The sequence below is a fragment of the Rutilus rutilus genome, assembly GCF_951802725.1.
Source record: "Rutilus rutilus genome assembly, chromosome: 6".
Classification (NCBI taxonomy): domain Eukaryota; kingdom Metazoa; phylum Chordata; class Actinopteri; order Cypriniformes; family Leuciscidae; genus Rutilus; species Rutilus rutilus.
In genome coordinates this window covers 39,732,524-39,747,275 of record NC_140214.1, presented here as the reverse complement: position 1 = coordinate 39,747,275, position 14,752 = coordinate 39,732,524, and the positions used below count along the sequence as shown (strand labels likewise).

The following is a 14,752-nucleotide window of genomic DNA, read 5'->3' as shown; positions in this document are numbered from 1 at the left end:
AAGAACTCACAAGGACTGAACTAAAACACAGGGCTTAAATACAAGGGAACACAAGCTAAACAAGATAACAAGGGGGCGTGGTTAAACTGAAACACCTGGGAAGACTAATCAACATAACGGGGAACAGCTGAACATGGGACAAGACACATGGCAGGATCACATGACAAGCAGGGAATTACATGACAGACAAGAACAAGGAACAAGACACAAAACCCACACCGTGACATAATTGTTTTGAAAAAATGTTTATACAGAAAAGAAAAATTTGATACGTCACAGTAAAACCTTTACAATTGTTTTAACAAAATTGTTTCAAATAAATGTTGCTCTTTTGAAAGTTCTATTCAAAGAATACTGAAACCTGTATCGTAGTTTCCACAAAAATATGAAGCCGTACAACTGATAATAATAAATTTTCTTGAGAATCAAATCATATTATAATGATTTCTGAAGGATCATGTGACACTGAAGACTGAAGTAATGATGCTGAAAATTCAGCTTTGCATCACATGAATAAATTACACATTACTGTATATTTACATGTATATTTATGAAAAGTTATTTTTACTGTAGTAATATTTCACAAATAACTGTTTTTATGCTTGATCAAATGCAGACTTAAGATGTGATCAGGAACGTGTTTTTTATGTGAAAGATGTATCTGATGTGTCAATAAATGGTCTGCAAATCTTTTATGAATTGTTTTATTATGAATATTAAATATAATCATGAATTCACGGTTGAAATAAGGCCTGAAAAATACGTATTTTCAACTCACTTTACAACCTAATTTAGATTTATAATTTATGTTATACTTATATTATAAATTATAATATAGAAATTATATAAATATTAAAGATTTTTAATTTATTTTTTATAACGTTCCGAGAACCTTCCGGGAACGTTCCCCTAACCTATAGGGAACGTTCTATTAACGTAAAGAAAACTTTCCTAGCTAACCAACAGGGAACGTTCTCGGAACCTGAAAATAACGTTCTGGGAACCAAATATTGTTAACTGGGTTGTATTAAATCATAAAACAGAATCCAGAAAAATATAATAAAAAACACACTTTTTGTGTGTGTGTGTGTGTGTGGGGGGGGGGGGGGATATATATGTGAGATATTTAGAGATATATGTGTTATAATATCCCGCTCCTACACTGTAAAATGTAATTGCTGAGCTTACTAAAATGATTAAGTAAACTTAACTTACTTTATTAAGTTTGTTGGCATTACTTAGTTTAACTAAGTAATTCCAACTTTTTCCCCACACAAAGTGCTTAAACTCAACTTGTTCATTTAGCTCAACTTAAAAGTTTAAGTATTGTGAATGCACCAGATATACAGTAGGTGGCGGTAATACTCCAAAGGAGTAAGAGCTCATTAATTGGACGAAGAAGAAGAAGACTACACACGCGGTTCAGATAGCCGGTTCATTAATTTGTACGTGGCTGGATGAGAGCATGATGAGGTGAGTCTCTTTTTTTTATAGTTTAACTGCTACATTTTCATTACAAAATAACAATATACCAATCAAAGTTCATAAACAGTAGTATTTGTTAAAATATTGATATAAAATCGATGGATGACCTTGGATTGCTCTTAGCAATCTAACAATTGGTAATCGTCTCGCTTTAAGATAAATTGTGTTTTAGGTCAACAGACAAGTTACAGAGGTGGATAGAGTAACAAAAACTTGTGTAAATTATTAGTTGAAGTTATAGTCTTAATAATTACTTGAGTAAAAGGAAAAGGTATGCAATGGAAAATTAACAAGTTTATAATTAGTGTTGATGTCGTTTATATATGAAGAGTTCGGTTGCAAAACGCAATAACGTTTACCATTTAATACTGTAGGCGAGCTGTCAGTCACGTATACACACACGCACACACACACACACACACACACACACACACACACACACACACACACACACAAACAAAACAAAACATTGATTCACTAGCTTTTCTTAATGGTATTATAGCAGCCTAGTAAAATATAGCCTAAGGTGGATATATAGCGTTTTGCAAAAAAAAAAAAAAAAAAGTTATGTTGTGTATGTTCTGGCCAAAACTAAATCAGAATCTTATTATTATTAATCAATCTTTGTATATACTATTCCATATATTTATGATGTATTGTTTTTTTAACCAATTTAAGATGTTTGACAATGTTAAGATAAATATGTTGCATTTTGGCATGGTTTTTGACTTATGAACTATTTATGGACATAAAATTAAATAAAAAAATATCCTGGATTTGAAGAATATTGTGTCCCTGGCCTTCACTGAGCTCAAGTAATAGTTTAATGTACAAAAAACTGTGAATGAACTTGACTGTTGATGTCTTAAATAATAATGTCAAATAACCAACATTTCTCAAAATGGATATATCTCGTTTTGCAATGAAACTCTTCATATATAAACAACTTTTTTCAGATTAGTGATGGACGGGTGAAGCTCTTTACATGAGTAACGTTACTCATACCTGCAATTGAACATTTGAGCATAGTATACAGGATTTTTGCCTTCTGTTCTAAAATACATACAATAACGTGTAAGGTTATATATTCTGTAAGCACGTGTGTCTAAGAAAAACTTTTGTTTTTCTTAAGACTAAAAACTCATTCTGATTTTAAACACCTCACGTGCCTTCAGACCATATACTGAACAAATTAGTGATTCGTGAGCCAGTTTAGATTGCCTTTCTCTGTTTTCAAACGAATCGACCCGAAAACCATTAATTCAATGCCTTAAAATGCAAAAGAATGTTAAATAAGAGATGTGCTGCAAAGAAACCAATATTTTATGCAAGTTTTTAAAGTGGATGCTAAAAATAATGTTTTTACAAATTGCTTGTTACCATTAATCCATATACTTTGTTAACTCTGTTATCTTTTTTGCAGAAGTTTGTTTCTTTGAAGAGTGCAGTGGACATGCAGTGGAAGTGTAAGTTCTGTGTTTATTTCTGTGAAAAGAGTTCTACACTGATAGCACAGTACATGGACATAACTTTTTCGCTAAGAAGAAAAGAGTTGGTTAAAAAGGAGCCTTCAGTAAAAGAGACTTTACAAAGATGGCCAGCACTCTTCAGGGAAAGTCAGGTAATTAAGACACATTTTATCTAGGGCATGTAAAATGTTTTAAGTCTTAATGTGCTTCTTTTGTTCTCCTTTTCGTAGATTATTGCTGAGTTCAACCGGATCACAAGCAAAAACCTCAAGCAAGAATTCTTCTCAGCCCTTGATAAACATACTTCTCGTTTTCTGGAAGTTTTCGAATCAAAGAAAGGCACAGCTGGAAAAAAAGCTCTCGGAGTTTCTAATGCAAATGAAGTCTGCAGTAAGTGTTTTTTGTCAAGTTTAAAGTGATCTGTTTTCACTGGTGAGCTTGATGTTTTATATATTATTTCTTAGAACATCACTGATGTCACTGCTCGACGGACAGCAGTTCTCCGTGGTCTTGCGGTCCTTCTTGGGGAAGACACTACAGACTTCTTCCAAACATGCTTTGTAAGTATTCTTCTAATTTAATATCTGTAAAAAGTGCTACAAGAAGGATGTCCCAATTTTTGTGTCAGCATTACGTTTATTTAAGAGATCTTATATAAAGCACATAGAAGATAGATAAAATGAAAGTAAAATATATTCTTTGTTTTCCATAACATTTGATCAAATAACTCTTAAATGTGGATGAAACCGTTTTCAAAGTATAAAAATCTCATATAGAATAGTGTCTTGAATTTTTCCAATTCAATTTCAATCCAACTACTCAGCGCAAAGAGGTCTGTATATATAGACATTCTTTACCTATGTCCCGTGACAGTTTTAGCAGCATCCCTTCTCCACCCTATCGCCTCACTCTGCTGGTACAGACGGTTTAAGCAGTAACAACAAAAATGCCTTTCGATGACCAATAATTCGCATTAAATAAGTTAAACATTAAAAGGATAGGGAAAGGATCTCAAGATATTTTGAGGAATGTTTGAAACCAAACCGATCATGGGATGGATGTAAATGTTTTACTAAAGACATTGCTATTAAATGTTTCAATGATTCTTTTGCTGAAAAGATCCAAATTATCACTGACAATTCCCACTGAAGCCCTGTTACAAATTTACTAGTTACTTAACAGCACCTTAAGCAGTTTAAATTTTTAAAAGGAACATGCACTTGTTTGCGTTTGGAATATAAGAATGTATTTTAATATTGCTTTTCTGTCTTTCTTAGGACATTGATATTGTTGCACCTCAAGTATCAATAGGAATTCTCACTGGGGTGCCAGAGGACAGCCCTATGTCTCCACAAGGTTTGCCATTGGAGGTCACTGATAAAGCAATAATTTTGGAGGGTGTTATAGCAATGGATGGACTTGAGAATGTTTCACATGCTTGGGTATAAATCCTATAAAAACAAAACTGTAATTGCTGCATAAATTGGATGTTTTGTTCAAGGTGTGTCGTTTGTGTTTCTGATGGCAGAAACAAGACCGTGTTGCAGTAGGTCTGTTGTTGCATTTTTTGGTATAGTTTTAATCAGACACCTACCAACCTGAATGCAAAACCAAAACTTTATTTAGTCAAGATGTGTTTGTTAGTAATAACAGAAAGATTTAGTCTTGTGTCTGTTATTGGATTTTGGATGTTGTATCCAGGTTGATGGGTGACTGATTAAAACAAATCCAACTAAAAAAACATCTGTTGTTTTAATCAGATTTGAGCTGATTGCAGAAACAAGACTGTTGTTGTAGGTCTGTTTTTACACTTTGGATGTATAATTTTGTCATCCTGGATACAAATCCTAAAAAGCAAAACTGTAAATGTTGCAATTCTGACGTAATTTGTGAGTTTTATTTAATCAACTGTCAGCCTGGATACAAAAACCAAAACTGCAGTAACGAAACTTGTTTTTCATATGTTTATAATAGCAGAAACAAGACTGTCTTAGGTCTATATTTGCATTTTGGGTGTTGTATCCAGATTGATGGGTGACAAATCCCTATACCCACAACAAAAATGTCTGTTTTAATCAGTTATCTGTGTGTTTGCAGTAACACAAATGTTTTATTGTAGGGTTGATTAATTGGTTGTTTAAATCACTCACCATCAACCCTTTTTGCTTTAAAAATGCTTTAAAGAAACTATTTTTGTACACTGTTACAATAAAATGAATGTTTTGACAACATAGTTCGTTTTTTGCTTTACTCGTTTTTGTTAGTTTAGCTTACTTAAAAATGTGAGGCAATCGGTTTCCTTAAATTTACTAGTAAAGTGAACACTAATAATAAGTTACCTCAACTAATGCTTTTGAGTCACCAGTACTTAATTGTACTCGATGATTAAGTTTAGTCTACAAATACTATTTAGTTTTACCAACTCAAAAGTAATTCATTACTTTACTTATAAATTTAAGGCAATCGGTTTCCTCACTTTTTTAAGTTAACTCAACTCATTACATTTTACAGGTGTCGGTGTGCAACTGTTCAGCTCCAAACCCTCCTGTAAAACACACGAAGAAGAGGAAAACGAAAGGAACAACACCTGTTGACACCTAAACCTGTTGCTCACTAATAACACTCGCGGCCATTTATGTGTTTAATCCACAATCCATCGAGACCAGGGGGGTATTGCACAAAAGCAAGATAAGGGATTAAGCTGGGATTTTCCAGTTATCCTGGCTGAATTTAGCCCTGACTCGGTTGCATGAAGGGAGGCTAAATTAATCTACATTAAGTTACTATGGAGATTTACACTTTGCAGCTAGCCTGCTCTGGAGCAGGCTAACAACCGGGCTAAGATTAATCCTAGTGATTTATCGGCTAGTTCCTCCCTAAATCCTACTAGATATTAATGTGTTTTGGTCATTTCATGGTCCTGCATTAAAAAAATATGATTATTTAAAAAAAGTCATTCATCTAATTATGCGTACTGTTATTTTAGTTATTATTGAAAACTGCTGTTCATTTCACTGTCAGAGGTTTGATGAATATATATATTATTCGAGATTTAAAGCGTTTATTGTCATACACACAGTGAGGAAAGCAGATTTTCCTGAGCAATTATTACTTTGCTGTCCACAATGAATGCCAACACAGTGCAAAAGAACTATACTATACAATATGAGAAATAGAATATAGACTATGTATATCTATATATGCAAGTATAGAGTAGAAATGTACTGTTGAATGATAAAAAAATATCAATATATTATATTTTATTGCAGTTGATGAGATAATAAGAAATGGCTCATGAAGTTGCAAATGTGGTTTCAATTAAGTCCGTAACGAGGTCAATATGTAGTATATATAGACTAAAGATTTGTGTGTTTACCATTCACAATGGCTTGCCCTTTGTTGAATGATGTAGTTGATGAGGAAGTTTTAATACTCAGACGAGCATTCAGGCATGAAAGAGTCTTCCGAGATAGGGCAGACCCATTGGCCTTTTCAGACGAATATCTGACTGAGAGGTACAGATTCTCAAGTGATGGCATCAGATATTTGTGTAGGCTGCTGGGTCCAAACATACAGCACAGGACAGCACGGAGCCATGCTCTCACTGTCCCACAGATGGTCTGCGTAGCACTGCGATTCTTTGCAAGTGGCATGTTTCTGTATTCTGTCGGTGATGCAGAAAACCTCAATAAAGCCACTATTTGCCGCACAATAAGAAATGTAAGTCTGGCATTGAAATCTCTTGTGCACATATTTATCACCTTCCCTGGCCACAGAAGATTCATCCACATCAAGGAGGAGTTCTACAAGATTGCAGGTAACACGAATAATAACAGATTACTACAAAATGTTACATTAGCACAGTCACAGTATGACACTCATTATTTTGTGTTACAGCTTTTCCTAATGTAATTGGTACAGTGGATTGCACCCATATTCGTATCCAACGCCCCTCAGGGGCACATGAGGGAGATTATGTGAACAGGAAATCCTTCCACAGTGTCAATGTTCAGGTAAGAATGAGTTATGGTTACTGTCAGCTACATAATAATTCTGTGTATTAAATGACCTTAATAGGCTATATATTTTTACAGATGATCTGTGATGCTGACTGCCTTATCACAAATTTAGAGGCAAAGTGGCCTGGCTCAGTCCATGACTCCAGAATCTTTCGGGCCAGTAGAATTTACCAGAGACTCTCTCTAGGTAAGCCACCCCATTTTTTTAAGCACCTTGAACATCAAGAGTACAGTACTTGTAAGAATTATGTTTTGTATTCGCAGGTGAGTTCTCTGGTGTGCTGCTGGGGGACAAAGGTTATGCCTGTGAGACATTTCTGATGACTCCCCTTACAGACCCCCAAACCCCAGCACAGCAAGCTTACAACCATGCCCATGCCAAAACCAGGGCTCGAATTGAAATGACCTTTGGCCTCCTGAAATCACGATTTCAGTGCCTGCACCACCTGAGGGTCTCCCCAGACAGAGCATGCGACGTGACTGTTGCCTGCACAGTGCTGCACAATATTGCCAGCCTAAGAAAAGAAAGGGCTCCCAGAGTTGCTTTGGATGTTGATTGGGACAATGCTGCCATATTTCCAGATAACAGAAATGGTAGACTTGTTAGAGAACAATACATTGCAAATTATTTCAGTTAATTTAGTTTTGATTTAGCCCATCCCTTAATAAAGGATAATGTAGGCTATATAACTTTTTCATGTGTACATGCATTTTATTTGGCATCAGTAGCACACACTGTGGTTATCTTCCCAAATTCTAGTTCCACTTCACTGGATCAATAACTATAAAGTGTACTTGACATTCATAAAAAAATTTACAAGACCACAATGGTTTTGGAATATTTTTCTTTTATTATTTTGCTGTTATCACTTGTCAGCTTGGAGCTTTGGAGAGAAGAAATTATGATGATTAATACATTGTGTTACAGTCATGGTTACAGTATGAACTGAAGTCACTTACTTCTCTTTCTAGTTTCTGGATTTCCAGTTCTAGTTTCCTCAGTGTCTTGCGTTTAATTTGCATCTCAAGGTCCATGTCCTGCAGCTTTCTTTTACTCACATCAATCTTGACTTCTGTCAGCTCGATCTGTCTCTTAAGATGTGTTGTGTAGAGATTTCTGACAGTTTGTGAATTCTGTGAACACCTTTTAGTTAGCATAGCAGAATTTTTGCATAATGTAAATTTACTTTAGGTGATACTCACTATGTTACCAGGCTGCTTATCAGGCTGCCCAATGTCAGGATCCTTTAACAAATGATATTTTCTATTAGTACCACTTCCCTGACTTCTTATCTATTATAAACTTAAAAAATGTGTCTACTTCCACAAAATTGACATGATACCTCGAGCCTTCTGGAGTCCAGCGACACGGTCTCATCATCGGCAGAAGTGCACTCCACTGCTGTAGATGTGGCTTCCCTCTGCCATATTCATTACTTGTATTGATATTTTTGACAGAACATGCAAAGCCTATGATTTAATAAAGAATACTCACCAGCGAATCATAGTCTGGTGGCTCCAAAAGTGTAAGGGTGTTACCAGCCACTGCAAGGTATAAGGCAAAGTCACACAGTCCACATAACAAAATATAAATGGATTTCAATATTTTCCATGTGCAGTAGTATGACAATAATGTACATTGTATGAAGAGGCCAGTCTCCCTTGCTGGGCCAGAGTCAGTGGCTGTCCCTCCCTGGATCCCTTCAATCACTGGCTTCCCTTTATTTAAGTCCAGGGCCAGCTCCTCTGCTGGGGTGAAGTCTTGGGTTGGAGGGCCACCCCCCGTACCAGATATATGACTTTTTTTTTTTATTGCTAAAATCAGCACAGATAATAAAATGTCAGCAAACATGTCACCTATGTTCTCAGCAAACAAGTCACTTACCAGCCTGCAAAATATTCTTGTATTTAATCTTGACTTGCTGCCAAGTCCTTTTTTGGCCAGACATGTTTGTTCTTTAAGAGGAATAGATAGATACAAATGATAAAATAGATTAGATGGATGAAAATAGAGCAAATTATCTGATTATAGATTACATCAAATCAATTAGAAACAAAACCTACATACAAATAGATAGTAAATAGTAATAGTAAAAAGATTAAACAGATTAGAGACATAAAAGAAACTAAATATATCAAATAGATGCACATAGTGGGTAAGTGTTTGCAATTATTCTTCATGTAAAATGCATGTCCACTGGACACATTTAAGGCAAAGTATACAATTATTTTTGAAAATGACAAGTAACTGAAAATGAATTGTAAATACAAGTAAAATTAATTGTAATTATGAGGGTTTCAGTGGAGCACTGGTTATTTGGACTACTTACGCATTCAATCGGTCCGCTATTGTTTGCCAAGCATTCTCTCTTTGCTTTATTACAGCAGCTGTATTGCCTTTTTTACAAATTATATGTTTCACTTCTTCATATGTTTCCATAAGAAGCTGTTGCTCATTAGGCGAAAAGTATGCCGCACGGGTTTTGTCCATTTTTGCATCGGTGATTCTGTGATCGATTTCGCGATCTTTTTAAGAATGCCGTGAACGCGCATTTATCCAAACTATAGCTGTGTCCCAAAGTGAAGGCTGCGTCCTTCGAAGGCCGTATTTGAAGGCCGGATGGCCGTATTTGAAGGCCGATTGCGTCACCGCGGCGCGACGAAGGACGTCCCAATTCAAAGGCTGCATCCTTGGAAGGTCGCATTTGAAGGCCGATTGCGTCACCGCGGCTCGATGAAGGCTGTCCCAATTCAATTCTCCATCCTCCGAAGGCCGTATTCGAAGGCCGGTTGCGTCATCGCGCCGCGACGAAGGCTTCCCTGATTCAAAAGCGACGCCAAATGCACCCTTCGTTTCCCCGTGAAAAGAAGGATACATAAATGGACACTTAGCGGCCTATCCTACCCCATAAGTCATTGCGCGCCGTTGAAGACAGCATTTATTTATTTATTTTTAAAGGCGGCCGAGACTAGAGATCGGTGGTGGACGGCAAATTCACATTTAAATGTAAGTATTATGTTTTCATTTACTCAAATAGCTAGCGAAACCAGAGTTAAATTTTCTTATAAACTTCTTCTTAACTCCTTCGTCACCATTGCGTGGCTTCATTTATCAGGTAGTTTTAGGCAAAACTTGTGGTAATAACGTTATAGTTTAACGACCTATCTGTAATATTTGCACTTATTATAAGAAATATCACTCACCCAATAAAGCCCAAAACAATAAGAAAAGCAGTAGATAAGGCAATGGGGTTTCACTTTTATGTGTTTTTGTAGTGCTGTCATGCAAGCTATGTGGTTTTAAACAAATTTTAGTATACAGAAATATGATTTCTTAAGTATTTTGTATGCATATCTTGATGTGTCATATTTTGCAGTGTTAATGTTACAGGCCCCGTGCAGAAAGCCTTGTTTACAGATTAGAAAGTCCTGTGAAAACAGGAAAAAATGAAGAGACAGAAGCAAACGTGTATGCGTCGCACATAATCTCCAGCAACTGTTTATTCAATGTGTTTTTCCACATTGTTTTCAAATAAAGTATTTTTTTCCTAATTAGTGCACGAGTGTCATTCTTTCATTTTCTCTATTATCACAACAATGCACATTTCACATTTACATTTTCCTTTTTTTCTCCACATCAAATTATACATTATAGCTTTTCACATGGCTCTTTTAAATTTACTCAGAATGAGCTAAAGGGTATTTTATGTATATAAAATCAACACATGACTAAACATGTAAGGCCTAGAAACCTGAGAATATGTGTATGTAACCCATACATAAACATTATAGTTACTGATTTTAAAATCAGCACTGCCATCACATTACATTAACATTAGTTTTTGTCTCTGAATTGTCAGGAAATAGAACAGTATTAACTGCGTTTGCACTGAAATGGCTGTTTGAAACATTTGGCAGGAGAAATACATTGATATTTATACACATGAACTCTAATAAACCAAAACACAAATTTAATACAAGTTAACTAATGAATGAACACTATACCTGGTAACTGGAGCCTGTATGAATCAAAATAAATGCATTACACGAGCACATGCTATCACAACATCCACAAAATGTCGGACGATCTACACACATTCACTATCTTCACCAACCAGAACATTTATGCATAAAATACAACAATGAAATGACAACATGAACATACACAAAGATCTCACATGACTCGTATGCATATTGTTTAGTTATTGTTAAAGGCATACCTGTGAAAACAGGAAAAAATGAAGAGACAGAAGCAAACGTGTATGCGTCGCACATAATCTCCAGCAACTGTGAGGGCGCTGGCGCGATACAGCTCTTCCATCCCAGTCCTCAATTCACTTTTTAGAATAAAAGTCCCAGTCCTTGTTTAACTTTTTTTAAAATAAAAGTCCCGATCTCACAGACCCAAATAATGCTCTATTAAAATGAGCAAGTTTAAGAAAATAAATGATTTCACCCAGAACCAAAAAAAAATAACATATTTTAGTATGTCACATCCTCCCCGACAAAATGAAAGAGGCTCCAGTTACGAAACTCACACAATTCAGTACAATAAATTTTGTTCAAAATACCACTTATTTTGCTCAATATACTGGCACTGTGTAGGTGAAAGGTGTAAATGTGTTTATTTCTGTGTAAGGTGTACTCTGAAAGGGATGTGGTAGGGGATAAGGTGTTGTCCACACAGGTAAGTATGGAAGTGTATAAGCTGCTATACTGTGGAGTGCAGGCTGAGTTTGTATCGAGGGTTGACCCAGTGTCTCATATGTGAACCTGCTCTTTGGTTTTCTCTCTCGTGCAGATCGTCTCAGTATAACCGGATCTTCTTCTGCTGGATAGTCCCTTGCATCATTTATCCAAAGACTCTCGATTTCACCATCTTCTTCACTCCTTTGTGAGGGTATGGAGCAGTGAGCAGGTTCATCCAATGAACGACTACTGTTTTGAGTATATCCTTCTTGTAGTGGCACTTGTAGTTGATCTTGCTCTCCATTTGCAGACGCTGGTGGCGCCACTTCCACCAGTGGATTCTCCTGACTTGGTTCTGGACTTGGACGGTAAGTATTTTGCCTTCTAGGCTCGGCCCAACTTGAAGGAATCCTCAACCAATACTCTCCAGTGTCGTCCTCGTCCGAATCCGTCTCCTCTCCCCCGTGGTAAGTAAGCTCCTTGCTCTGTCTTTCTCTGTCCTTTTGTCCATTTTGCTTCTGCTTCACAGGTTTCCTAAGATCTGAAGGAGTTTCCACAGGTAAATCATTTACCAACAACAGCAGGTTTCGATGTAAAGTGCGTTCTCCCTTCTTATATCCATTCTCAGGGGTCACCTTATACACTGGGTTCTCAGCCACTTGCTCTTTGACCACATAGATAGTTTTCTCCCAGTATGGTCTGAGTTTTCCCGGGCCTCCACGCTCACTGAGGTTCCTGACTAATACCCTGTCTCCAGGTCTTAGTATTGCACCTTTGACTTTGAGGTCGTACTGAGCTTTGCCTCGTGCACTTGCCTGCTTGCTGCTCTCGCTCGCTATATGGTATGCCTCACCCATTTTTCTAGCCCACTGTTCGGCAAAACCTCTGGGCGTTTGCCCCTCTTCTTCTTCAACCAGCCCGAAGATCAAGTCAATAGGAAGTCGAGGATGTCGTCCATACAGCAGGTAGAATGGGGAATACCCAGTTGACTCATGCCGAGTGCAATTGTAGGCATGTACAATCTGTGGCAGGTGATCTTTCCACTTTGTTTTTTCTTCCTCAGCCATTGTTCGGAGCATCTGCAGGAGCGTCCGGTTAAATCTCTCAGCTGGGTTCCCTTGAGGGTGATATGGAGATGTTCTTGAATGACGCACTCCAGCCAGTTGTCGGAGATTTCTGAACAGCTCATTTTCGAACTCTCTGCCCTGGTCATGATGTAGCTTCCCTGGATAGCCAAACCGAGGGATGTAGTCATTAAACAACCGTTCAGCCGCTGTCCGTCCGGACTTGTTTCTCGTTGGGTAAGCTTGAGCGAATCGTGTGAAATGATCTACAACCACTAGTATGTACTCATATCCTCCCCTACTCTGCTCCAGGTGCAGATAGTCGATGCAGACAAGTTCCAATGGCGAGCTGGAAGTTATACATCCCATGGGTGCTCGGACATGAGTGACAGGTTTTTTTGCTTTGATGCATGGACACCTTTTGGTGATATACTCCTCCACTTCCCTCTTCATATGGGGCCAGTAGAATCTCTCTCTCATTAAGTGGATTACTCTTTCTTGGCCGAGGTGTCCCATCCTATCATGCAGGTACTCCAGGGCAAGTTGTCTATACTTGGTCGGCAGGACGAGCTGTTTCCTTCCAGCCACATGCCTAATACAGGCATCCGTCCTGCAAAGACAGCTTGCTCCATTCTCTTAAGAGTTTCCTGGCTGGACCAGTCACACTTCTCCTCCTGTCTTCATCCGGCACCTCATCTGCCTCTTTCATCTCTATTATCCTAGAGACCACTGGATCATCCCTTTGAGCTTTGGCGAGTTCGACCTTGCTTATAGGTGGCAATGAGGGGGCAGGGGATAATTGGTCCATGCCTTCGTGAGCCATACTGAGTGCTGCAATCCAAGCCACATCCTTCTTCCTAGCAGCATGAGTTCCATCCCAGACCGCTCGTATCACCTCTGCCGACAGGTCCTCCGTGCACTCCGTGACATATTTCTCCATGTCAAGAGGGAGGCGTGATAGCGTGTCAGCGTCAATGTTCGCTTTGCCAGGTCGATGTTTGATTTCAAAGCGAAAATCTGACAGTTCTCCCACCCAACGATGGCCTACTGCATTTAGTTTTGCAGTGCTCATAACATAGGTTAAGGGATTATTGTCTGTGTAAATGATAAAGTGAGGGGCGTAAAACAAATAGTCCCTGAACTTCTCGCATACCGCCCACTTTAATGCAAGAAACTCCAGCTTCCCACTATGCAGTCTGTAGTTCTTTTCAGCTGGGGAAAGGGTCCTAGAACCGTAGGCGATGACCCGCAGCCCTCCATCCTGGTGCTGATAAAGGATAGCCCCGAGTCCCCTTTCTGATGCGTCAGTGTGTAGCACGAATGGGAGGTCGAAGTCCGGGTAAGCCAAGACCGGGGGATTTACCAGCATGTCAATGAGCAGGTCGAGTGTTTTCTGGTGCTGACCGGTCCATTCCACTGGTGTTCGAGAGGGCATCTGGGGACACTTTCTCTTCCTTTGACTGTACTGATGCATAGTTGCCCCCGGCTGTGTCTGGAGCAATTCGTAGATTGGTTTGGCCACACGTGAAAAGTCTTGTAGGAATGGCCGATAGTATCCGAGGAATCCGAGGAGTCTCCTCACCTCTCCTACTGTCTGAGGTTTGTTACTCTTGAGTGAGGTCACTGCTTCAAGATCGCGAGGATCTATCCTCACTCCTTCGGCTGATACAAGGCGACCCACGTACCGGACTTCATCCCGGACGAGCCCCCACAAATCTGTTACAGGCCCCGTGCAGAAAGCCTTGTTTACAGATTAGAAAGTCCTGTGAAAACAGGAAAAAATGAAGAGACAGAAGCAAACGTGTATGCGTCGCACATAATCTCCAGCAACTGTTTATTCAATGTGTTTTTCCACATTGTTTTCAAATAAAGTATTTTTTTCCTAATTAGTGCACGAGTGTCATTCTTTCATTTTCTCTATTATCACAACAATGCACATTTCACATTTACATTTTCCTTTTTTTCTCCACATCAAATTATACATTATAGCTTTTCACATGGCTCTTTTAAATTTACTCAGAATGAG

The 14,752-nt window shown here is 38.2% G+C and overlaps 1 protein-coding gene and 3 long non-coding RNA genes across 5 annotated transcripts in view; 2 read left to right on the top strand and 2 right to left on the bottom strand.

Moving 5' to 3' along the window:
• LOC311291369 overlaps positions 1-14,752 on the bottom strand; it is a 205,932-nt gene that overhangs the window by 62,127 nt on the left and 129,053 nt on the right. The gene's annotated exons all lie outside the window — the stretch shown is intronic.
• LOC311291363 lies at positions 2,698-5,185 on the top strand. Of its 2 annotated transcripts, XR_014627548.1 has the most exons (4): positions 2,698-3,106; positions 3,185-3,344; positions 3,419-3,514; positions 4,232-5,185. It is a non-coding gene; the product is annotated as an uncharacterized lncRNA (long non-coding RNA). The 2 variants fall into 2 exon arrangements; XR_014627549.1 differs by having other exon boundaries at positions 2,700-3,344.
• On the top strand, positions 5,871-7,611 carry LOC311291355 (putative nuclease HARBI1; the record flags this gene model as incomplete). The annotated part of the gene is made up of 4 exons (XM_084410347.1): positions 5,871-6,771; positions 6,852-6,967; positions 7,049-7,160; positions 7,238-7,611. The coding sequence occupies exons 1-4, from the start codon at positions 6,339-6,341 to the stop codon at positions 7,609-7,611; spliced, it is 1,035 nt and encodes a 344-aa protein (XP_084266473.1). The 5' UTR covers positions 5,871-6,338.
• Positions 8,017-8,939, bottom strand: LOC311291364. Its single transcript, XR_014627550.1, has 4 exons — positions 8,612-8,939; positions 8,317-8,518; positions 8,177-8,218; positions 8,017-8,107 (listed from the first exon to the last, which is right to left on the bottom strand). It is a non-coding gene; the product is annotated as an uncharacterized lncRNA (long non-coding RNA).